Genomic DNA, 26816 nt, shown 5'->3' with positions numbered 1-26816 from the left:
TTATTCCCTGGGATTTACAGGTCACACAAAGACCTCTGCAGCAGATGCCTTACCCCATTAGATATTTTAAAATGCAGACATTGCAACCAATCAAGCAGAACAGATTTACTGTCACTTTTCTGCATGTTGCCAATTTCTTTGTGGCAGGGTTTTAAAAATTAAGTGGCATATTTACAAGGCCCCTGCACCAGCGGAGCGTCACTCTTTTTGACGCTCCGGTGGTGCCATATTTACAAGGCCACCAAAGCCACCCTGCGTGACTTTTCATAACCTTGTAAATATGGCTCTCTTACACGCATTACTCTGCATGAAAGGGGCGTTCCATGGGTGTTGATGAGGGTGTTCCCATACAACACGTGTTGATTCTGATGCATTCTCAGATTTACACGGTTTCATAAACCTGGAAATGCGTCAGATTCTAACACCTCCCCAAGGAGGGGTTAAAGTGGCGCAACGAGGAGAAATACCATTATTTCTTTTCTTTTTTTACTCTTTCCATGTGTGCTGTATTCTGCAGCACACATAGAAAGAAGAAAACGCCATAAAATATTGTTTTAATGCAGGATGGTGTCCCTTCATGTATAAAAACAATCCTTGCTGACATGCAGGCACCCTTGCACCATTGTGCAATGGTGCCTGCATTGGAGCTAGGCAGCCAGTTATGCACAAGTGCAGGGGAAAGCACAGGGATGTGTTGTATTGCTGTAAATACAAGCATCCCTGCACTTTCCTAATAACGCAGTTCGGCGCAGCAAGATGTCTTGCAGCACTGCACTGCATCCGTTTCTAGTAAATATGCCCCTAAAGGTATGAGTTGAGGCCCAGATTTAGCAATAGGGTTGCGTTACTTTTTGGCACAGCCCCAACTCAAAATCTCATTTGTTAAATACTGTAATGTACTCAAATGTACTCATGATAGACCTGCTAAACGTATGCGAGGTCTTAAGATCTGGTGTCACTTCCTGTAAGGTCAAGGGTTGTGATGCCACGTGCGATGTCATCTGCTGTGATCTCACATGACCCATGATGTCACTTGCATACTGACTAACTTGATTAGACCCCCCACTTCTATTTTTTTGGACTTATGCCCTACCTTGAAGTGATCTCTGAGCTGCGGCGGAAGCCGCCTCTACAGCAGTTTCCCTCCCAACACCGCAGGTTTCTCACCTCTATATGGGGGGGGGGGGGTCGACACAGGTTTGACAGGACATGGGGCTTTAATGTCGCTCCCCCCTCTCTCACAAACCCTAAAGGACGCCAGGAGTCTTTTGTAGAGACTCCCTTTCAGTATCGGAATCTTAGCAAACTGTATAACTTACATCAGTTGGAGCATGTATTTTTCATGCAATCTCAAAGCTGCATTCATGCATCGTGATCATTTACACACCACAGCCGACTGCAGACTTTTAGCGATTGATTTGGCTATTTAGTAAAGGCACAAATATTCTTACAGTTATACCGCCATCTAGTGGCTAACGAAACAAACTTCATTTCACTCAGTGATGTTTATTTTAATGCCCACCAATGTACCTCATGTACCTGACTGAAACAGTGTGAAAGTAATATTTTCAATCAATTAAAACAATCTTTAACATTTTACACTGTTATAGTTCAAACATTTTGCCCATTATCAAGTCACAAAATAAGCACCGCGATTTGCACCAAAACTGTGGAAAACGCAGTTAAAATTCAGGATTTCTTCCTACCAAAGTTGATGTAAATTGGTCTAATGGCTTGCAAGTTCTAAGGGTGGGGGCGGTAGGTTTCGAATTATTTTTTTAAATTTAACATTAGTAACCTCACAGAAACATTAGCAATGAAAACTGAAATAAACAGGTAATTGAAAGCACAACTAATACGCAAGACAAACAGCCATTGGCTAAATCTGGTGCCTTTTGTTGGTTTGTTGTACCTTCGGGCAGCCGTTCTTGAGTTGCAAGCCAAAGAAAAGGTGTAATTCAAATGTGTGCGATTTCTTTGTCTCCGTTAATGATTACGAGCATAGTGAAAAATTGGAGAATCAAAACGAATCATTCTGACAGAATTTTTATCAGTGTTTTCAAAATTACGTCAGGTGATTTTCTGAAATCTCTAGGAAACCTTTTTAGTGAGATTTGAGCCAGTTACATTCTGTGAGCTGTAGAAGTTGACAGGCCTTCGATCTCTCCTCGGTCAGTAAGGAAGGCAGGGTAGAGTTCCAAAAAGTAAGGGAGTTACATGGAGAGTTTAAAACAAAACTACATCTCTACCACAGGCCTAGGGTCTGTAAAATAAGGCTCCTCCAGATTTGCCCAGTGGATGGGAAGGATTGTCTTGGCAATGGCATCTATAGAAGTGATTTGTAGGGGTGGGGCACAAAAGGGGACACATATAAAACTGCTGCGGCCACCTACAGCGGACAATCACGAATACTGTGCGCATGTGTAATATATTTCCATATTTAATCTATTAATCCATCTCTCTCATACACACACACACAGATGTTGCATGCATGTACGATTATGTTGACAGGGACTCGAGAAAGGTGCTGACCTAAATGCTCTATCGATCCACACCATGTTTCGCTTTGGAGGATGGAAGCACCAAGACAAATTTTCAGCAGTAGAAGACTACACTGCTGCTGCTTTTTATCAGTACCAGACATTGCGAACGCAGACAACTATGGCTAGTTTACTATACTTATACTGCAGGGGTCTCCAACTTTTTTCTTTAGTGTGAGAAAATTTAAATGAAGAGTTAATCTTTCAGGTAACTTTTCATTTTCATTTTCTTTCATTGAAAAGCATTCAGAAACATAATTTTGTTCTCACACTCTAATATTGAGTCGAAAAGGACTTTTATTTAAGAGTTAAATATGCTTGTGCCCCAGCCTGGCCCATTAATCTGACTGAGCACTGCTTATCATCAGGCTCGGCTATCTGCAGCCCCATGATAATAATGAAAAGTAAACACAGCCTTCCTTTAACTTTAAAAGAAAAATGTGGCCCTGTGCTTTGCTTATTTAAAAATGATCTCAAGGTGAGCTACTCTGAAGTTGTCTGGGAGCTACTGGTAGCTCGAAATCGACTGGTTAAAGACATCTGATTCACTGTGACAGCCTGGATTGCATTTACTGCCTCCGCCGCTCCACTAGTCAGAGGTGTGGAGCAATTAAAGCCGACCCAGTGGCAGGCAATAGTCAAACACTTGTGCCTTACACCATCACTTCACAAGTGCCTGTTTCTAATTGCTGGCACACCCGCAGTCACTCAATCAGGAACTGAGCGGGATTAGGGTCAGGGTAAGACACAGTGATTGTCTTCCAGAGACAGACTGGTTAAGGAGACTAACCTCAAATCTTAAGTGGGAGGCAGCCCAGACGCTGCAGCCTGCCAACCATTGTGGTGTGTCTGTGGGGTCCAATAATCAAGAAAGAAATGCTGAAGAGCTTTGGAAAATAGGAGGGACATGGGACACCTGTGGGGAACTAATATTTCACCCAAGTTCCTATTATCATGGAGTAACTGCTTTTCCCATCTTCAGGGTTTGCATGCTCTTCATCGTATTCGTCTGGTCCAGCCTCTCCGCTCTCCCACCTCCCAAAAGGTGTGGCCACCCTGACATAATATCTCAGAGCAGTATGTGGGCTTATTATAGATTGAACTCAGCAGCTGCAGAACACTGTGGCCCTGTGTCGGATATGAAAGCTTCAGCTAGTCCTTGCTTGGTAACCAACATCACTCTTCCTTCTGGGGCTTGTACTTTCACTTTATAGCAATTTAGGTATGGGCTTGGAAATCCAGGCATGAAAACTGCTGTAGGCTTAAGAGCCAGGAGGGTCTTATGGTATGGAATGATATTGGCATCTTGTCTTCGATACTGCTGCTCTCCTCCGAAAGGACCAGTGACACAAATAGGAAGGACAGCCTTCTGCTTTTCTACATCAACTAAATTAGATTAGAGGTATGGGGGAGTGGGGTAGCCAGGAGGCAGCTCGCTAGGGACAGATTAGAAGAGAGCGCACAAGCAAGCTAAAGACAAGCATTTGCAATGCAACAGGTCTCGCATTTACGCGAGTTTCTGCTATTGGCATTATAAATGACAATGGCTTTTATTTATCTTTTAGTTTTTGAAACATAAATAAAAGGCATTGTTATTTACAATGCCAATAGCTTAAACTTACATAAATGCGAGCCCTATTGCATTGCAAATGCTTGTTGTTGTTGAAGTTTTTATATAGCAAGAATTCGACCTGAAGGCATCAGAGCGCTTTACATGAGCACCAATTGTGTTGCAGAAGGACACATTCATTTTCTTAGGCAGGGGGAGATTAAGTGATTTGCCCAGAATCACAGGATGTTGAGCGTCCCACCAGACTTGAACCCGGTTCCACAGCTTCGAGGTCGACCGCTCTCTCCATTAGGCCACATCCTGCCTAGAGCGCTACTAGATGTGGAGAGATGGTGAGTGGTGCAGATAGCAGACACAACAGGCTCCTGATTTAACAGCACGTTGTTACCAACGCAACTCCCCTGCATGTCATCGCAAGGCCCTTGCGCCTTACCCTTCTTTTCTTCACCCCATCTCCCGCTCACCCCGATGACCACATGTCGCTGATACAATTCTCCTACACACTCTCACCCCTGATACACTCCACCCCATGTTACCTCCAATCAGTAGTTACTATAGTTGTAGTATTGGTTTTATCGTTATACTTTCCTATCTACCCTTCTGGTGGGCAGGGCACATAGCAGCGACTTAAAATGTCCCTGCATTTCGCTGCTACGACTCGCGCCATTCTTTTGTATGCTTGTACTTTGTTATCACTCGCTTACATCGTCGTAGTTCTTGTATGTACTGGGCTGCTGAAGTTACATGAAATGCAACAGTGCATATTCATGACTCTTGTACACCATTTAGATATGATGTTTAAAAATCAATAAAGACATTTTTTTTAAATAGTCTGAAAGGAAAGATGCATTAAACATGTTTGGCAATTGCCTGGTAGTACTGTTCCAGCTTTCTTCAACAAAATGTCAAAAACGTATTGTATTTTGAAAGGTTAGGGGTACAATAGGGAATGAAGCAACGTTCGTGCAGGTGACAGTGGTGTTACGTGCACAGAGGAGAAATGGGGCTAAATGAGAGATGGGCCTAGATGACCCCAGAAATCTCAAGTAGCTGAGGTCGCCAGTGTGCAAACAGGCAACTGGGGCTAAATGCACATATGTGAGAGCAAGCAATGTACGGAGGTAAAGGGAAGGTGCAAATGAGTTCAGGAACATATGGTGCATATTAGTAAGAGGTATTAGTGGATGCAGGGGATATGAATGGCTGCACACAGGTAAAAGGGACAAGCTGTATGTCGGTGAGAAGAGGTTAGGTGCACACAGGCAAGATGTAGCTTGGTGCACACAGATGGGAGAATGGTCTATGGGCACACATATGAGACATGGGCAGTGCATGTGCACACATGAAATATGGCTTAAAGCTTGCAATTGCCAGAGAGCTAGATTCCCATACACAGGAGATGCAAAAATGAGAGACATGCTTTGTTGTGCACAAGGTTCAAACAAGCAAGTAGCATCTAAGTACGCACAGATTTTAAAAATAATTAAATGTGTTCTGTGAATAACACCTATTAATAAAGTTCCAAGAAGCAACTTGGTTTGTGGTATGTGCTGCATACCTGGCTAACATATTTGGTACAGATGGATGTGTCCAACACAGCTCCAGGCAGGCCACATTGGGCCCATGTTTTTATGATAACTACAAAAACTACAATGAATTAATCTAAATGTAATTCCGTTATCAGGTCAGAGGTTGTCCTATAAAATCTGATATAGATCAAACACTCCTGGGACTATATGGCATTATTTTACTGTATATCAAACACAACCATTGTGGTTATCATTTATTAGCTAGGTATATGTCACATGAATCATTTACCAACTAAACTTCTTCTTCCCAGAATAGATGTCCGGGCGATTGTGACAGAAAAAGGACAAAATATTGGAATCTGTGTAAATAAGTAATGTCTGAATTTGTGATGCAGGGTTTGTTCGGTCTGTGTATAGATTGCTTCTGATCAGGAGAGACTGCACTTGTGTACTGCCCATAGAGAGCTTCTGTTGAATTGTGACGATGCTCTTACGAGACAAGCATGTGGGGTTAGCCACGGGCGTATATTGGCTTTGTTTGCCTTACCATATGGTAGTTCTGCCTTGGCCTTTGGGGCTGTATATCTTCATATGAGGCCATGCTTTGCATATTATGATTGTGGCTAGGCATACTATTGTTGTGGTTAGGAAATGATGGCTATAGGTGGATATGAGAGGATGTGCCAGAGCGTTTGGAGCAATACTTAGGAATATGATGTGCTATGATGGCTGTTCCTATGATCTATGAAGGTTCTTTTCCTGGCTTTATGTGGCTGTGCCCTGGCATATTATGAAAACAGCCTCTGATTACTAAAATAAAATTCACATGTATCTACTTCAGTAGAAGAGGTGTGGCGCCGCGGCCAGGGCAACTGACTCTGGAATCTGGGGATCACGGTTCGATCCTCGGCGCCGGCGGCAGATTAGCCCAGCACCATGTGACTCTTGGCAATAGCTTGCATAATCTTCACGACGGCCCCCAGCGCCTAGAGACCCTTACGGGTGATTGTTCGCGCTTTACAAATGTGGATTATTATTATTTTTAGTATCCCTTTTCTTATGCTCACTTATTGCAGATCTTTTAACTTCATTTACTTTGCTTCCAGTAATGCCAAGAGTCAAAGATCATTTTCTGGGAAGTCAACAGGGGCAAAGTTCATTTGATGTCAGTTCCTGTCATGTCATTTGCCAGGGTGAAAAAGGCACGTGATGTTACTGTCCCTACCCCGAGCATATATGTGAATCAACATCCATAGTGGAAGGGAAGGGAATTTTCCCTGGGCTGTGTTTTGGTTTCCCAGTCCAGCTTCGCCTGTTTCTTTGGTTTTTCACAGGAAGCGTGCAGGTAGATACGCTGCAGGAACATATTCCTCATTCTGCACAGTGAGGTGCTCAAAGATTAATGAATACTTGTGCTGTATCCAGCACTACCAGGGGCCTAACAACATATGACTTTAGTGGTAATTGCAATAAGTTGATTATAGTGGCTGGCTCCTGACAATGCGTGAAAGCAAGTTCTTCAGCAGGAGAACCAGTGTGTGGCAACTGCCAGCTAAACTGCAGTGCCAGGAGGACACTGCAGTGAGCACTACACACAGACTACCTCGCTGGTAAAGTAGCTTCAAGTGCACTGCCAGCGCCCAGGCAATGTCTCTACTTTAATGGAATTAGCATAAAGGTAGGTATAGCGCCCACTGCCTCATCACTGTGCTTTTAAAAGTAACAATTTTGGGTTTAGTTTTTTTTTTTTTGCCCTGAGCAACTCTACTTCCTCTTGGCAGATATAAAAAATACAAAACGAATGGGAAATTCGGCCGACATTTTCGAACATCCCTCGGAACACCTGCTGAGAAGCATACTGCTTCGCCACTGAGGTATTTCAATGCTGTCAGCATAGAGCGCCATTTATCTATAAATACGTACTTGACAATGCAAAGTTTTTTTTAAATAAATATAGTAGCAACCCTTAGTTGGTAGTTCGTGAATTGCCAACCCCCTGAGATTCGTTGCAGAGTGGCTTGAGGAATGAACCAGCGCTCTGGGCGGATGGAAGACTGGCATTGAATCACATTGCAAAAAACACACAGGAAAGCCTATACACACAAACAAAAAGAATCAATGCATGTGCATCACGGTTAGGGCATGGACGAGTTAACAAAGCTGCAAAGAGGAACTAAATGAAGAAAGTCAATATTTTTCTGATGCAATTGAAGGGAATGTGCGTGAAACCTGAAACAGGCTTCTTGTACTTGGAAAAGTGTTATTTAACTTAAATGTCCAAGAGTTCAAATCCATCCATAAGAAAGACTCAATGATGATTCCACTTTTCGTGTGAAAGAATGTCTTCATATGCTTGCCAGCTTTGTGAAAAGTCCTCACCTCAATGCACGGTCCCACCACCTCTGAACACACACAGTCTGCTCTGTCCTTCGGACACAGATCCTGGGACAATAACAACAATGGCGCCAGCAGATTTCTTGAAATTACACGGCGTACGCTTTGCACGTCGTGCATGCAGCGGGGGAAGAGGAGCATATTTAAGTGACAGCGCGGCATGGGGCGCTTTATATGTAAAACATACTTTAAGGTAAATACAGCGAGCCGCGTACACAGAAAACCTCGCTCGCCATGAAACTGAAAGCGACCATACACAAATGGTAAACGAGCAGCAACGCTTGCAAAATATGCAGGCAGGGTGGGCGGGGCCTAATGCCGACAGGGCGGACACCAACCCCGCTTCCACAGAACACGGACACAAAAGCAACGACAATCGATCTCGCCGAATCAGCGAATGCGCTGAATTCGCAGGCGAGACCTAACAAAAAGGATACAAAAGAATGTGAGAAGGCAAAGGGGGAGAAAGTTAAAGTGTGTATGCTCTATCAAAATAGAGAGGCATTGTCTCTGATCTAGGATTACAAGGCAAAGAAGAAGTAGATGAAAAGATGGACATAAAACTAAAGGGTCTATGAGAAAAACTTAGGGTAACCAAAATATTAGGGTAAGCAAGTAAAATAAAAATGTAGACATTTTTGTTCTATAATTTGGCATTTGGAGCCCATTGCTTGCCTAACATTTTATGTGAAACAGTGGGTTACAGTAGTCAGAATCTGGAAGCTATGCAGCTCCTGCGGGGTGCGTCCAGTACCCTCTTTCCTGCCCAGACAGTACCGGTCTGGGTGTCCCCTTCAGCACACCAGTCACTGCAGTGCTCCCAGAAGAATGTAGCTGCTGCTAGTGCTGCTGGCTAGCACGTGCAATGCAGAAGTGACTGTTTGGCTGTTGCTGCAGCCTCGTGGTAGGGCTCAGAGGGCAGACCAGGAAGAGTTGCAGCTGTAGCACCAGCCGAACCTAGTCTCAGTAACGCTACTCTGTTACTTATCTTAAAAAAACACCTGTCGCTCTTCAGATTTTCCCTCTACAGATTGCAATTCTATTTCTGAAGAACTCGTGGTGATTGCCTGTGCAATTTGTTGCACAACAGTCTTATGATCTCCATCCAGATTATTGTATTTTCGAGAACATGTATATGCACGTCCTCTAGCATAATCAGCACAGTTTCTATTAAACTTACTGGGCCTGATTCACAAAGGGACTTACGCGCAGTAAAGTTACGAGTGTGGACTCTCCGCACTCGAGGCAGAATCTCCACAGGGCGCACTCTGGACAGTGCACCATGCAGAGACTCCGCACTCGTAACTTTACTACATGTAAGTCCCTGTGTGAATCGGGTCCCGATTGTTTCCTTACAGATATTTTATTTTGTTCCTTAAAAAACTTTGTATCCGGTTCCATAAGGACATTTTCAATTTGTTCAGTAGGCAATTGCTTTTTTAACTCTCCTCTAAGATTTTCAACTTCTCATATTAGTTGTTTGTGTGGTAAGTTAGCATGTTTGAAAGGCTTTCTCTATACCTATTTAATTTCCCTTCCGCACCTGTTCCACTCTTTAAATTAGCATTTAGGAAAAATCATAACTCTTAATCCTTTGGGTCTCATACATTTTGTATTTCTCCTTCCTCATTCGTAATTAGGGAAAGACATAATTCTTAGTTTTATGTCATTATCCTCCTCCTGAGGGAAAAGAGCCCTATCTCATTTTTGTACCCTCACTTTTTTTGGATATTCTCATGGGTTCGATTTGCATGCAATGAATCTACGTGTTTTACATGCCCAGTGGTTCCAGCCATTTTTTAGCAAACTTGGTTAGCTTTGCCCTACAACCTGCTCCCAAATGTCCTTCATGTGATCATACATTTGCTATTGCCACATGGAGCAATATTTAATATTCCTGTTATAACCACTTCGTCCTTCAATGGAACTGAGACTTTGCCCTGTAATTTAGACCCTCCCTACACTGGAGGTGGGACACCTTTCATTTGCATAAAATGAAACAAAGTTGCAATCATGGTACAATTCTGAGAATCCTTCAGAAGAAAAAGGAACACGATTCCGCCATCACTTTTTATCTGAACAACCAGACATGACTCAAATGTTTAGGGTACTCCTCAAATAAACTGTTCACCAGCGGGCTAGTGCCTTCCTGATACCACCACTAAGGATTGACTTGATGAAGTCACCGAGTTCGAGACTTAAGGAATGGTAACACATAGTAACAGGATCAAATGCCCAGAGTGGTGAGAAGTAAGAGAGAGAGGGCAATCACAGAAGTGTGAACAGAATAGAAATGGACAGTAGAAAAAAACATGTTATAGAATAGCAAAGAAAGGAAGTGGCATCGGTTGAAGAATGAAAGGACTGAGGAGGAGAAATATGAGAGAGTGGTGTGGAGAGAGAGTGGGTGAGGAGGGAGGGAGAGGAAAGGTAGCGGTTGAATAGCACACCGTTATGAGAGGGAGTGAGAAGCAAGATAGAAGGTAGAGTCAGTGGAAAAGAATGATGAAGGATGTGATAGTGATGGAGAAAATCAACAACAGACAATAGCTAGTAACAGAGAAGGAGAGAGGGGATGCTTTGCTGTGAAAGGACATACGCAGTAATGTCTCTTTTCTGTGTTGCAGGCACCACCACAAATCCCACTCAGGCACTACCTGTGTACCGGAGGCCGGCGGTGGCAGGAACAGATATTACCAGTATTCTGACCACGGTGGTGATGGCCCCTGCGATACCGGATGGGCAGCCGCCTGACGATGTTGTCACCTCTCCGCCGGCTGACTTCCTGACTACACCACCAGTCACTGCAGTGACACCAACTGTGCCACGTCCAGCGGCAGAGGAGCCAGGTGCAACCCACTGGAGGCCGGCAGGGTCCCTACCACCGGGCCAACCCCGGGAGGCAGAAGCACCAACCGATGGACGGGCGGGGCCAACGAGTTTCATACCAGAGGCCGATGAGGAAACTACCACCACTCTGATCACCACCACCACTATCACCACAGTCCACACCCCTGGTAAGAGTGACAGCCACGTCTGCAACAAATTCAGCCAGTGGCTCAACCTGCAAACTAACAAAGACAATAAATGAGTGGGATATTGAAGTGAGTGTTACCCCCCCCATGTGGAAAGCAGTGGAAGCATCTGACTCTACTCTGGTCCCACCCATCAGTTCATGGTAGAACAGGCCACAGTCTGGGGGGGGGGGGGCGGAGGGGACATGCTTGCAGTCTCAAACAGATTATTTCATTTGCAAATAACAGAAAGAGTGAGAAGTAATCTGTACGTAAGGAGGTTATAGAGTGAGCACGGAGATAGTTCTGTCTTCTGTGCCCCAACTGTCTTTCTTTTGCCTACCGAGACTGCGAAGACATGCAGGGCCCATGCTGCAAAACTGTGCCAACTGAGATATCAGTGTGCCAACACGACCAGCAGGTGACCAGGAAGGCTGCACTGTGCCAATGACACCTTAAAAAGCTTCCTGATTGCATGTTGTGCCCCGTCAGATAGTACTTTCCATTTTGAGACTGTCCGCTGTCTAATGAGACAGTATGTGGTCAAAGGGACAGAAATAATAATATGGTATGGACCGGAAGGTAGCACTGTGCCAAGGACGAAGGTACCCCACTATCTCAAGGGGGTTGCAGCTGCCTTGGGGAAAGCGCAATGCCACGGGGAATGGCACTGTGTCCAGGGAGAGAGTCATGCACCAAGAGAGATGTGCAGGGCGCAGGGTGAGAATATGAAGTCGGCGAAGACAGTGGGAAACATTAACTTACGGTTGTCCTTCTGCCTTCTCTTTAGTTCTCTGTAATAACAACATCACGGACCCGGAGGGGTACATCGAGTCTCCGGATTATTCTGGCACTGCGTACTACGGAGGCCTGGACTGTACTTACAGCATCACCGTCTACCTTGGCTACGGCATAGAGGTGCAGGTAAGCGAGCCGAGGTGCTAAGCCGAGAACCCCCTCCGGCAAAGGTATAATTAATATCGTATTCAAGGCAGGTGGCCGTAGGTGTGAGAGGACGGCGCCGCTCTTGAAACACACGTGACTGCTGGTCTGGGAGGGAGCGCGCCATGACGCAGCAGGAGAAGGTGCGCGAGAGGCCGAAGGCGCGAGCTGCGCTGGAGGGACAGAGGTGGGAGAGAGACGGGGGCGCGCGAGGCACACACTGTCTGCAGGTGCGAGAGACTGTCAGAGTACAAGGAGAGCACATTTGAGAGAGGGGGAGAATATCCTCTATACATACTGAGACTGCACGGACTGCTACTTTTTTTGGCATACTCCAGCGCTTTAAATGGAAACATAGAAGTGCAGGTACTCACTATTTAGGGAACCTGTTTGCTCCTGAGAAATGCTGACACTCTCCCATTAAATGCATTGCACGAGTGTTGAGAGGTGCAGGTACTCTTGCTTTCAAATTAAAGAAGTGCAGGTACTCAGTTACGGGCAGTACTTGCCCTTTTAAAGCACTATACACCAAAGGTGGAAAAGTTGTAATGCAAGGCAAACTTGCACGTGTACTAATTCTCACATCTTGTACAAGCTTCCATCGTGCACACTACTTTATACTTTATTGTTTAAGTTAATAAAAACCATAACAATATCATGCTAGAAAAAGAGGTTCGACAATTTACAAACAATAAAAATGTTTAAAAGACATGTAACTATTTTATCGTAAAAACAAAGAGCAGAATCCTGATCATGTAAACACTTAAAAACGAAGCATGATTCTGTGTCATAAAATTGTAGACAGAATTGGTATTTCATCGAATGTTAACATTAAAAAACATTTTGCTTTTAGAATTACAATAGGGTTGGTGGATCGCTGAACATTACTGGACTAGCAGTATTTAATTCCTTCGGCCATTTGATCTTTGTATAAAGTAATAAAAATTTCATCAGCTTACAAGTCAATTGAGGATGTGTTGTACCAGGTCCTTTGATAATGGCCGATCTGCAAGTTCGAATGCCCCTATCGTTAAAAGATTTTTTTAGTAGCAACACTCAAATAGATTTTAAAAAGGGGCAGACATAGATGAGGGGAATGAAATCTTGCCATGCTGCGCCACATAAGCTACGTATTTTGAAACCTTTATACTTCCATGCAGGTTGATTGGGCAAAATCGGTAATACCCCCAAATCTAATTGCCATTAGCTTTCGTTTCAAATTAGGCGAATATGTTGTACTTAGGTATTCCGTCAGTCGTGATGATGTATAGGATTGAAGAACCATCCAAGCATGGGACCTTTTGGCTAAAGGAAGTTTATTTCCTAATAATGATTGAAGCATGGCCGCTTTGTTTGTCATTCTGCGGAAGACTTGGACACGGCACAGGCACTTCGCTGCCAGCAACAGGGAAAAGAACCTTTACGCTGATCGTCCTCTCCCTTAAACTGCAAATCACGGCACTTATCGCAAAAACATCCGGCGCACACTCAGGCATGTGTACAACATTCACCGTTGCAAAGTAAGCCCCGTACTCCCATGGAACAGGCAGAGCAGTGCACTTAAACAGAAGCAAGCACACAGATACATTGTTGGTAGCAGTGATACAAACTGTCCTTACAACAAAGCCTGCACAGCAAAGTAGTTCAGGCTTTAATCAAACACACCGAGTTGTGCAGTAGACATCAGTGCAAGCTCCCTTCACACACAGACAACATCCACAGCAAATTGTTCCATTGCCCTGCAGCAAGTTCCCAAACCAGACTACCTCAACGTGGGTAAACTAATAAGACAAGGCCGCGGAGAGGTCAGGGGGGCTTTGGAGGTGCAGAGGTAGAGATACTTACGGAAACACATACTCTATAATGCCATTGTACACTGTAAGACCTCATCCAAAGGATCGTGTTCAGTTCCGGATGACTTCCCTAGGTGCCATTTTCAATTCGAGTGACCTCATCTGAAGGACTGTGCCCACTTCTGCGTACCAACCTCATCACAATGTCTTAATTTCTGGAGCGGTCATCTGGAATATTGTGTTAAGCACCTGAAGGGCTGTCTGGGTGATGCTTCTAGTTTCTGATGCTTCGCATTGGTTAATATGTGAGCGAGTGAAAAGGGGTAAAAGTGGATAGAGGACTACTGATAGGATAGGTCATCCACTGAGAAGGGAGTCAGAGCGTACAAGCCAGTAGGTGGAGGGGTGTGGATGAGTGCGTTGTATGCTCACCCTCGAGTCAGGAGTGCGAGTGGATGAGTAAGAAGGTGAGACTATAGCTGGGTTGCTATTGTGTGTCTCCAGCCTGGAGACCATATGCCGATGCGCAGATGGGTGAGAGGATGTGTCAATCAGTGATGGAGGGGTGTGTGGATGGGTGAGTTTAAGACACAAGCCGGGGTGGGCAGGGGTGGACTTAGTCACCCCACTATCATTAAAGGAGGGGCTCTCAGCCTCCTTAGACCTAAGGTCAAGGGAGCTGGAAGGAAGGGTGTGTGGCATGTGGCATCAGGGTTTTTCAACCCATGGCTCAGCTGGAGGATATCTTTGGATCTCATCGTTGCACATCATTAAACCTTTCCATGCTCAAAAAGGTGGGAATGCAGGAAAGCAAGTGGATAACTCTACAAATACACGCCCGGTACATTTTAATTTGTCTGTGCAGACATTTTAATTTGTCTGTGCAGACAATTAAAAATTGTAATAACCAAATTCCATGCCTCTTTAAGGATGTTACTTTCATATATTTCTAGGCTCAGTTACACACTGATCTGTGAAAATCATAAAAGTGACTTAGGTAAAGAAAAAGTAAAACTGAATTGAATAAATTGTTCTGCACATTTCTGGGTGACTGCATTAAACAGTTGTTATTTTGTAAAATGCTCGTGCACACAGGAGGCCATTGCAGATAGCAAACCTAATGTGTTTAGCCAAATTTTTAGACGTATCACAAATAACTAGTTTTAGCTAATATATCATCTCTGATACCATCTTCATTAGTCCTAAAAATGCATGACAATGTTAAGAGTGCATGCCTTCTTTATATCTATATTCAACAATTGTATATTTATTTGAACATGAGGTTATACATTTGCCTATAATTCATACTATGCAAATGATTAAACGTTTGTAAATCCATTGCATGTGCTTTAAATGTGGACTCTTCTCAAACATTCACTGCTTTACGTTTATAGACGAGTTGATATACATATATATTGGGTTTAGATATGATACATATATTGTATACCTGAATATACAAGCTTATATATGGCAAATACTGTGTTTCAGGTTTAGTTGTAAAATACACTGGTATCTTTTCCATGAAGGGTGTGAGAAGGGTGTGACGTTCCTCCTTTGACATCAATTCACAATGATGTTTCTTCACCTGACATCATTACGTATACTCAGTCCCCCACTAACTGTTTTTTAGGACATTTGTTTTGGATAAGTTGGTAGATGGTGGAGTGAGAGCAAATGAGTGCATGGATAGGTGGGTGAGGGGAGGTGAGCGGTCGACTGAGTGGATGAATGAGTGAAAGTGTGAGAAATTGTCTGGATGCATTGATGTGGGAGTGGAAAGGGAGTGGGCAGATGGATTGGTGAACCCTGCCCCCCCCCCCCCAGTTTTCATTGCCTCAGCTCAGCATGTTAGCGAACTGCAAGCTATGTCTGTTAGTTCTCCTTTTACCACATTTTTCCAATACAAGTTGGTCCCATGGACTAAGGTTTCTTTCCTTCTGATGGAGGTTACCCTGCTTCGCAGAGGTCAGGGCATCACACTGCTTACATTCAACCCATATTCTCATCCCACCAAAGAGAAGAGACTTCATCGCCTGGATCCTCACAAGCCCTTCGGTCTTTACATTGACAGGACCCACGAGTACTGGTCTGGTGGTCAGCTTTCCTTATATATGCTTGTCCAAGGAAAGTCATGCCGATGCAGAAGCAAACCATTTCATGCTGGGGAATGCAGTGCATCAATATTTGCTATGCTTTTGTCAAGAAGGAGCCTCCTGAGTGCATCAGGGTCCATGAATGTTCCTCTCGGGCTGCAACATGGGCTGTAGCCCATTCCTTTTGCAGGCATTATTGCCTCGACCCTAAATTCTGCAGGGATGGCCATTTTGCCAGCTTTGTGTTGCAAGACGTCCTGGTTGGACCATCCCTTCAGACACATCTCCTGGGAGGTAGTGTTGAGGTATTTAATTCAGAGGTGAAAAATAAGCAGAAAGAAGTATTCATCACAAGAATGAGTTATTTTTGGCGGACTCTCTGTCTAACTACAGATTCCCCACGGATCCTGGCAGCCTTTCCATTCTGAGGACTGATCATGCACTTTTTGATGAGGTTCCAAGTTAGTCTTGGCACACACCAGTTTCTGTTAAATTTCATCAGCCTTGTCTCCGCTTCTGAGGGCGTGGAAAAAAGGTTGGGGAACTGACACCGATATCCCAGGTGGGCCCCTTATTGGGCTTGGTCAAATCATATCTTTAACTAGAAATACCGCTGTTTCACATATTTGTCTTATTTCATACTTCCTAAAGAACCCTTCCTCCCTGACCGCTCTTGTTCCACCAAAGTGCCCCCTATATTTCCTCTGTCCTCAACATCATCATTTAGGATTACTTCCTTGCTAATCATGCCCCCTCCTTTTCACTTAGGACCAGATTTACTAACGTTTTGCGCAAGGGGCACCTTCCTTCACAAAAACAATCTTTTGAGGCTTTTTCCTATTTCTATATGTGCAGCAGAAGGCAGCACACATGGAAAGAGGAAATTACAAGAAGAAATACAAATATTTCTCCTTGTTACACCTCTCTGTGGTAAGCGCACCATTTTGGCGTAATCTCAGGTTTACTGACTATAGTAAATCTGGGGTTGCATCAAATTCCATGTGGGGCTGCACGGGAACGTACATGCTCCACCCATGGAACAGCTACCTCTACGAAGTGTAACACAAAAAAGTGCAAGCTGCTGCATTGCATTACATTTCTTTACACAGTCACACCAGGTGATGCAAATTTCCCCTTGCATGGCTTAGTAAATATTACTTAAGGACTTGTGTTGCCTTGTGTCAACTTGCGTGACACAAGGACAATGCAACTCCTTAGTAAATCTGGGCCTCAGTTTCAATTCTCAACAATTTTCAAGTGCCAATCAGGATGGAATAAGTGCTATACATACACATAACATAGCAGAATATACCAATTTCCCATCTTACTTATGATTTCCTTCCCTCTCATGCCCTCAATGCCCCTCTTCAGTTGCCTGGCATATCTTTTAGGTAGCCTTAGTATGGGAAAGGCATCTATAGATACTCAATAATGCATGATTTTATTGCATTGTCTCAGTATTGATATAACACTTGCACTCAAAGCAATTTGTGGGTGGTTCAGTGGTATTATTAATATGCCACTTAGTACTCCAGGCAAACCTGATTAGCACCTGTTTTTTTGACACCCTGTCGAGTGCATGGTTGAAAGGGTATTGGTTGCAGTTTGGTCTAATTGGGACAGGTCGGAAGGTTCGTGAAATTAGTGATTGTAGCGGAAGCACAGCACATGGAATGATGTGAAATTATAACAAAGAGCCTGCAGGTGTGAGAGAGGAAGACATTTATAGCACTATAGCAAACCTCCCCATCTTGTGCTCTAGCATGGTAAATCATCTGCTGATTCCAAAGATGATATTTTTGTTTTAAATGCTCCAGGTGCAAAACTTGAACCTGACAAAGGAGGACTCTCTGACGGTGGAGGGGCTAGGTGGTGACAAACCAGTCGTCTTGGCCAATGAATCTCTGATGGTAGAAGGGCAAGTGATCCGGAGTCCAACCAACCAAATCCTCATTCACTTTCAGAGTTATCACTCCGCGACACCTGGCGTCTTCAAGTTCCACTATCAAGGTAACACTTCCATAAATAGTCTGGCGTGTCCTTCCAGATCATGGCCTCTCTGTGAAGGTAGCCCTCCAAAGTAGATCATGTTCTTGCCCATTCTATCCTTGACCTGCATGTGTAGAACGACCTCTGTGGTGAGATGGTTGTCCAGGCTCCATGCCCATCTGTCATTAGTCTCTCAGTAAAGATGGAGAGTAGTGTTTGTTCTCCATGCCCATTCAACGCTTCTAATTTCAGCCATCTTGGTACAATGGCTCCTGTTTTCTCTTGCCCTTAGTAAGCCCCTAATGTCAAACTCACCATGACTTCCCTGTATCCTGCAGCCTTTGTCCTCAGCTGTGGGTTCCCCAGGCGACCAGATAATGGAGATGTTAGCGTCAGTGACCTGCACCCTGGGGGAGCCGCTACATTCAAGTGTGATCCTGGCTTCAAGATCCGGGGAGAGGAATCCCTTCTCTGCCTGAACACAAGCCGTCCACAGTGGAGCGGCAAGGCACCAATTTGTGCTGGTAAGTGACCCATGTTCTCTGTCTGTTCATCGTTCTCAGTCCTTGTTAGTCTGTCTGGGTATTCGTATGATTTTATGCCTGTTCATATGACTGCCTGTCTGTCACTTGGCCATATATAAGCTCACAGTTCCAGCTGGATTTTCTAAGTCACGAAATAGAGCATATCTGTGACTCTCAAGCTGTGGCAGCAACAGTGTATCCTGCCCCAGGTCCAATCCTGTGTGTTGCTGCACAAAGCTTCGGGGGATTCAATGGTGGGCTGATGTTGTCTACTCAGGTACCCACTTGTAGCTCAAACTTGTGGCAGTTAGTAATAAACCAATGAGACGTTCAAGTGTTGAGTCATTCCAGTGAAATCAGTGGTCTCTCAGAGGGTGACACAACACATTCCATAATAGTCACTTATGTATAAGTAAATTATAAGTATTTATTTTGCTCCCACCTAATTATGAGCGGTTAGATTTTTGTGCACTTGGTTTTACCGAAGGTGGTCTAACATAACCCGATTTTTCTGGGGTGTAATTTTGGCCAGAAAAATCGCACGAGGCTTTAGATGCAGCAACAGCCAAGCCTCCTTCCTTGTTTTCTTTCTAACAGGGTAGGATGCAATCTGCACCCCTTCACCACTCTCCTCGCTTACCCCGCATCCCACCTCCTCATCACACCCACCCACAGGCCCACGCATACATTTACAACCTGCTCTGAGCAGGTTGTAAATATAAGGGGTAAAACACCATGGAATGACAAATTCTGTGTGGTTTTAAGACCTGAAAAATTAGTCCCACATTTGAGTTCTCCATTCTATGGGGTTCTGGTCATAACTGCTTGGAGCTGGGATCATTTTATTAGGCTGTGATGGTAAAATAGCATGCAATACTGTCTCTCTAGTACCCTGCGACTCAGGATCATGGCCTTAGTTGTGAAATCATTCAAGATGAACTCCAGCCTATCAGAGGAAAGTTCGACTGCTACTCTTATCTCTGAACCGGACACAGGCTACCTGGGATGGGCACCGGGCAAACCCATCCGTTTTAGATAGGAGTAAGTGGCCAGGCCCCTGATCTTCCTTCCAGAGTGTTATCTTCTCACCGGCCAAGGCCTGCCATGATAGAACTTGCTTAGTCCAGCACAGTGACCCACAAAGGGTTGTGTCTGCTTCATTGTAGCTTTGGTGGAACGAACTCAGTGGCCCACAAAAGTCATCTACAGTGACTCCTTACCGAGGAGGGAAACGGAGCATCTGTTACATGCAGGAGGAAAGAGAGGGAACAGCTACCAATGTGGTCTTCACACCTCCCCAATGGTAGTGTTGCACGTCTCAGGACTACGGAGCTGGGGACAACAGGAAGTGGTACAACCGCTCCTCATCTGTGCACACACACCCACACACACTAACAAGCACATGCACACACACATGCACGCACGCACATGCACACTCAGAGACATATTTACGCCGGCTGGCGCGTGAGGCCTCCATTATGAAAGACTGTGGCAATGCACATAGAGAGGGCCAATGCTCAGCCTTCTTCTCACGGCTGCATGTAAAAAACGCCTGTGCTCGTTTATGACGGTGATGTGCCACCAACTACCAATGGCATCATTACCTGGTTAGTGGTAGATGGTAATCTTCTATAGCAACTGTGAGGTATAATTAGTCTGTAACCCTCTCCAGCAGTGTTTAGTACTCGGCTAGGCAGCAACATGGTATCATGAGAAGACAACGATCCCACACCAATCAAAAGGATACCATCAGACACAGTGTCACTTGGGTCCACCACCAGACCTCACAGTCTGCCCTTATGTCAGTCTTTTCCTCTGTCTACCCATATATCTGCCTTTCTAATCTATCTATCTATCTATCTATCTATCTATCTATCTATCTATCTATCTATCTATCTATCTATCTATCTATCTATCTATCTATCTATCTATCTGTCTGTCTGTCTGTCTGTCTGTCTGTCTGTCTGTCTGTCTGTCTGTCTGTCTGTCTGTCTGTCTGTCTGCCTGCCTGCCTGCCTGCCTGCCTGCCTGCCTGCCTGCCTGCCTGCCGGCCTGCCTGCCTGCCTGCCTGCCGGCCTGCCTGCCTGCCTATATATATATATATAAACCTGTCTAAATGGATTTTGGTCTGTTCCTATGTCATTGAGTACAAATTCCTGTTTCACACGCCTGTCCATAAGTTTATCTAAGTATCCATGTGTCTGTCTGTCTCTATAGCGAAAAACCTGTCTCTTTCATAAGATGTCCTTTCCGTGTACGTCTCTCTGTATGCCACGTCTGTATGACAAGGGGAACAACCTTTACAACGCAACTTTTACAACGCACTACCATTACAACGAAACTATTACAACGCAAATGCTGTGACAACGCATGCCATTACAACGCAAGTCTTTACATCGACTTGCACTAGATGGCGTGCTAACATTAAAAATAGTGTAGTTTACTATCCAAACACCTTCCCTACTGCAACGTGGACTGGAGTTAGAATAGTAAATTACCCTTTTTTAATGTTAGCACGCCATCTACTGCAAGTCGATGTAAAGACTTGCGTTGTAAAGACTTGCGTTGTCACAGCATTTGCGTTGTAAAAAATTTGTTGTAACAGCATGCGTTGTAAAAGCATGCATTGTAACGTCATACATCCGTATGACAATACGTGTCTGCCTCCCCTTATCTTTAGCTCTCTGTCTATATGAGTCTTTTGTTTGTCCGTGTTTAGATTGATCTCTCAGCATGAGTCTGTCTGTCTTCATGTTGAATGTCTCTTTATCTGTGGCTGTCCAAACCTGTTCATATGTCTGTCTCTTTACTCACGTTTTTCATTGTACACTTATGGGTGCAGTTTATCAATTACCCCTATTAACTCCGAATTTTTGTGTTTATCCTCAGGGAACAGCTAGTAATGTGTAATAATTATGTATTAATGAGTTTGTAAAATATATGCATGTCTATTAACTGTAACAGCAATGTAATAATTAAGTTAGCAAAGCTGAAATACACCGAAAAGCAAGTAGGCGAGCTATTTCAATCAAGATATTCAAGAAAAATCATAACTTAGTATGTCATGAAAGGACTGCCAGTGTCACAAGACCCTTAGTTTATGAAGTCTGACAGCGGTATGCTGTGATACTGCTTCATGAATATGCTTACATACCTGGCAGTGACAATATGACCCACTGCCCTTTCCAGCAGTTGTAGACAAATCAGTTTCCAACGTGAAATCATTTTGATAATAAAAAGTTACAAGAACTGTAGAAGAAAACCAGGTTTCACAGGAATGCCTGTCCTGATTAGTCATATATGACTAGAAGCCACACCGTCAAAATATGATTAAGACATGAAAGGACACAATACATGTAATCTTACAAATAAAAACAAGGCTGTATAAAAAATAAATATTGATTTCGAAAACAATTGAAAGGTTACATAATCTGAACTTTTAAAACACCAATTGACATGCTTTCCTGGTTTTTAAAGTATCAATTTCTTGTTCTTTTTTTGCACCTTTATTAGTGCTACTAACACTGACTCTGCACAGAACATATTAAATATTCCATACCTTTGTTTATCGACCATTTGAAGTATTCTACTGATCACTGGAGGATTATTAATATTATACGGGACTGGTTTTTAACCGTGGCCAAAACCACATCAACTTCACATCCAGTCTCATCCTTAGGAATTCTGGTACCTTCGCTGAGGTACATTTTGTACTGCTCCCCACATTTTGTCACTTGGTAGAAACAATAATCAGTTGGTTCATGATTAGAGCCCCCAATGGAGGTGCGATGGGAAACTTTTTTTAGACGCCCTCGAATAGGAACGGCCCTGTTCATACAAATTTTTAGAATTTCTCTTCTTTCTATTGTAACACCGTCTTGTATCCATTTTTATCTCCCTTTGTCATGTCACTCTACAACTTAGGCAGGTGCGGCCCATGCAGGTAAGAACAGTGGGGCGGGGTGGGGGGGGATTCGATAGACGACGGCAAGGGGAAATTTATAATTTTTCTTATTTTCCCTCTGCCTCATGTGTCAAATGCCCCCGCCCCGCTCCACTGCTCTTACCTGCATGGGCCGCTCCTGAACTTAGGTAGCCATGTTTTTGCTACTCTACATTTTTGATCTGTTCTGACCTTGAAGTTTTTATTTCCCGCTCCTCCTCTCTTCGTTTCTCACAGAAAGTCCCCAGGTTACACCCCATTAGTTGTTCAGGTATCGCTAATTATCTCAATTCAATTCAAATCAATTTGACTTTATTCGATTCATAGAAAGAATCATAAAAGTTTGCAGTTCAATACAAATTTAAAAAGAGAAAGTTATTCAAATCATTAAACACCGAGTCAATTAAATACATTTACAAATTTAAGATGCATCAGTTAAAAACTTCCTTCTGGTAATCACGGACCTCAAAAACCTTGCCACTACCACACAAGTAAACAAATCCGGAAGCAGTTGTAAAAATATATAGGCCGGTCTACATTGTCTGAAGTTAAAGGATTTCAATAAAGGCTTGATAAAAGTAGTCCTTAAATCCGAATAAAATTTACAAAAAACAATACATGAATGGTTGATTGTCTTGAGATCTGGTCACAAGGACAACATATTAATCGACGAGGCCAATTATTTCTATTAGGGAAACTAGTCAAGCGATGAAAAATATCCAGTCTGAAGCGTGTCAAAACAAATCTATGTTGGGCATTTAAAACACCGATTAAATACGGTTGTATCGTATAGCAGGTCAATATCATTTGATTATGTAGTGCGGTGGGCTTCACAAGTTCAAATGTTAATCTTTTTTCCTCCTGGTTGTTCAGACATACTCTTTTTAATGATTCTCTGGATATATGCAGTAAGGATTCAGGCTTTGCATAGTATTCAGGGTGACAAATATCATGCATGACATTTTTTACATATTTCAACCATGTTATTTTCATTGCATGATCAGCGCCACAGCAATCCTGTAAAATGGCTCTATTAAAACTCGTGTGATCCGATGTCCATAACTTGTGCCATAGGAGGACTGGCTGCACCCTTATCAGGTCCTCCAAGTAGATTAAACCCAATTCTGTGTGACAGACAAAGTTAGAACAGCTTTTAGGCAGCCCTAACAGATTTTTAAGAAACCCATTTTTTACCAGCTGTAGAGACTCAACATCTACATGTCCCCACAATTCAGAACCGTACATAGCTATTGACTGGCATTTTGCGTTATAAATGCTCAACATGTCCCTAGTGAGTTTACGACCCAGTTTCCTGGAAAAGTTACTCAAACTCGCAATTGATCTGAGGAACTGCATTCTTCTTAGCATTCTTCTTAATTTTACGGCACTTTTCCAGTTACCATTACTATCAAACATTATTCCTAAGTACGAAAAAGTTAGTGTTTGAGGTAAAGTCTCTTTTCCTATTAAAATGTTGCGTCCCTTAGCTGACTTACGGCCAGCTTTCATTACAAACGTTTTACCTATGTTAATTAAAAGACCCAGATTCTCCATAAAATTAACAAATTTATCTAAAAGATGTTGAAGTGCATTAGGTGTACGGGCCATAAGCACCGCATCATCAGCATACAGTAATACTGGTACTGGCCTGTTGCCAATTTGGGCCAGGTCCATACATGAGTCCACAAGGGTAGCACCCAGGCCATTGATATAGAAATTAAATAAGAAAGGCGCGAGCACACACCCCTGGTGGACCCCCTTTTTGATGTCGACTGGGCTTGTACATTCACCGTTCATATCATATCTGATCTTGGCAGAACTCGTTGAATATAAATATCTAAGAAAGTTAATGATGGCACAGTCAACGCCCATGGAGGTCATAATAGACCAAAGTTTATCGTGGACCACAAAATCGAATGCGGAGGATATGTCCACAAACGCCAAGAACAAATTACCCCCTTTTATTTGTGTGTATTTGCTCACTAACAGGTTCAGGTGGATGTATGATGTTACAACGCGAGTGAGTACAACGCGTACCGTTACATCGCGGTAGTTACAACGACTGCGATGTTACCACGCCATGCCTTTACAACGCAAGTCTTTACATCGACTTGCACTAGATTGCGTGCTAACATTAGTAAAGTGTAATTAATTATTCCAACTCCAGTCCACTTAACAGTAGGGAAGGTGTTGGGATAGTAAACGACACTATTTGTAATGTTAGCACGCCATCTAGCGCAAGTCGATGTAAAGACTTGCGTTGTAATGGCATGGCGTGGTAACATCGAAGTCGTTGTAACAATTGCGATTTAACTGCATCGCGGTGTACTAACCGCGATGTTAAGGATGTTCCCCGGTTCAGGTTAATGGCCTGCTCTACGGTCCCAACACCCTGGCGGAAACCATATTGGAAGTCAGTCAAGATATTATTACAGTCTGCCCACTCCTGTAGTCTGTCTAACACAATACAACCCACCACCTTAATCAAAGAATCCAGCAAGGAGATGGGTCTGTAGTGTGCGGGGCAGTTTCGATCTCCCTTTTTGAATAATTCTCTCATTCCCACCCATGGAACTTGAATACATTTGGTTTTGGTTCTATAAGTTACAGTGGGAATATATACAAGGCCTTTGCACATTCTTATTGTCTTGCTGTTATTAAATTGCACTGAAGCTGACAGTCATCTCCTTGCTGAAAGCCAAAACCCATTTAAATTTTTTTATTTTGGGAAGTTTTATATAGCGCGAACTAGACCCGATAAATCAGGTATCAGAGCGCTTTACAAAGCACCAGTTTCGTTATACAAGGACACATTCATTTTTTTCTTAGGCACGCGGAGATTAAGTGATTTGCCCAGAATCACAGTATGTTGAGCGGTGTAGCTGAGACTCAAACCCGGTTCCCCAGTTTCGACGACGACCGCACCAGCCGCAAGGCTACATCTTCTCCCCTCTTTTCTTCTGAGTATATATCAGAACAGTCACTCTCAACCATTTCATCCACCATGGAAGCCAGACAACTCAAGCACATATCCTAAGCAAAATAGGAATCTACTTTTCACTTGTTGGCCGCTATGACTTGACACATCTTTACAAGGCCATCTACATCTGCCACTTATATAGTTCAGAAGATATGAAACAAAAAGCAACAGGCAGTAGACCAACAAAATGCCACACCGACAACTGATATCTCCCTGATATCTCCCAAACTAAGTATCTGTTAGAGCAAAGATTTTAAGTATGCCCATGTGTGCACACAATGCAGACACCCTCTGCCCAAAATGTGTCAACCTAGATTAGGTAAAAGAAAAAACAAAGCAAGCCAAGGTGCACCACTTTTGCACATACAAATATGTATCTCAATATATCCACAGTAATGCAATGATAGTTGAAAATCCTCTCTTTATTGTTGCATATATCAAAAGAAGGGGGGTCAGCCAACGCATTTCGTCCATATACATGCGGACTTCTTCAGGGCTGTAATATGATAAAAAGTGTACCTATATATAAATATTCATCCTACAAAGGATAACATAAGACTCACACCAGTATACATCAACACAAATATACACACACACATAGTAGCTTATGTCATTCAGGAAACAACAACGACATAGAACATTAGTAATAGAGAACAGACATACCCAACGTGAGGTGAGAAAACAATTCCATTATGTTGGTACAGAAAGTAAAAGGAATGTAAACATCTCACAGAATGTTTCAGTGGGGTGTATGCACATATTGAACACATTCCTACTTAGACTTCAATATTAACCTATAGATTTATGGCAAACAACATGTACGTGTGACATCTTCGAAAGCGATTCACAGTCAAAAGTACAAGATTGAAATAGAGTAATAGCTAATCATCAATTAAAAAATCTCATAGTTCAGAAGATACTACAAGCATAATTTTGACTTTAGTCAAAGAGTTTTGGTCCACCCAAAACCCAGTTAGACTGTCCTTAGCTGGCGTAGATGTGTATCTAGCGTGTGGATCAACGGAGTGGTGAGAATGGACAGGCGTCACACCAGCGGTCCAGTGCCCATGGTTTACAAAGATAAAGCAGCACTGAGACCACTGGTGACTTGCTGGAGGCCCTGCTGGTTATATCTGAAGATCCACCTTGTCAACCACAACTGTCTTTCTAATCCACTCATACCTCTCCTTAGTGCAGTGATGGTCAGCGCTACCTTCACTGAACGACTGTTCCAGGTTTGTGGACAGGGTGCTCAGCTGAGTGTACCACGGAAATCAAGAAATCTCTCCCAAAGTAGCAAGTAAAGCCTGGAGTGTTTATACACTTTCACTGTAAACACAAGCGAACCCTCTTTGGCAGGTCTGAGTGTTGCTGGGTGTTCAGTGATTGTAAGTATGTGATGGCCTGGTGATTCCAGCCCATTTTAGGACCAACACACACAAATATTCTTTCTCTCTTTCTGATAGACATTCCCTTTTATCTTTCTCTCTCTCCCATCTTCTCTC

General features: G+C 43.4%; 1 protein-coding gene across 1 annotated transcript in view; it reads left to right on the top strand.

Moving 5' to 3' along the window:
- Positions 1-26816, top strand: part of SEZ6L2 (seizure related 6 homolog like 2) — a 256811-nt gene that overhangs the window by 137919 nt on the left and 92076 nt on the right. Inside the window, exons 3-6 of the mRNA XM_085614538.1 lie at positions 10661-11050; positions 11838-11971; positions 17693-17885; positions 18203-18388. Coding sequence (XP_085470664.1) covers positions 10661-11050; positions 11838-11971; positions 17693-17885; positions 18203-18388 — 903 coding nt within the window. The remainder of the gene's footprint in view (positions 1-10660; positions 11051-11837; positions 11972-17692; positions 17886-18202; positions 18389-26816) is intronic.

This window comes from Triturus cristatus, chromosome 7, assembly GCF_964204655.1.
Source record: "Triturus cristatus chromosome 7, aTriCri1.1, whole genome shotgun sequence".
In the NCBI taxonomy this organism is placed as follows: Eukaryota; Metazoa; Chordata; class Amphibia; order Caudata; family Salamandridae; genus Triturus; species Triturus cristatus.
The sequence above is the reverse complement of the archived record's forward strand: the minus strand, read 5'-3'. Positions and strand labels throughout refer to the sequence as shown.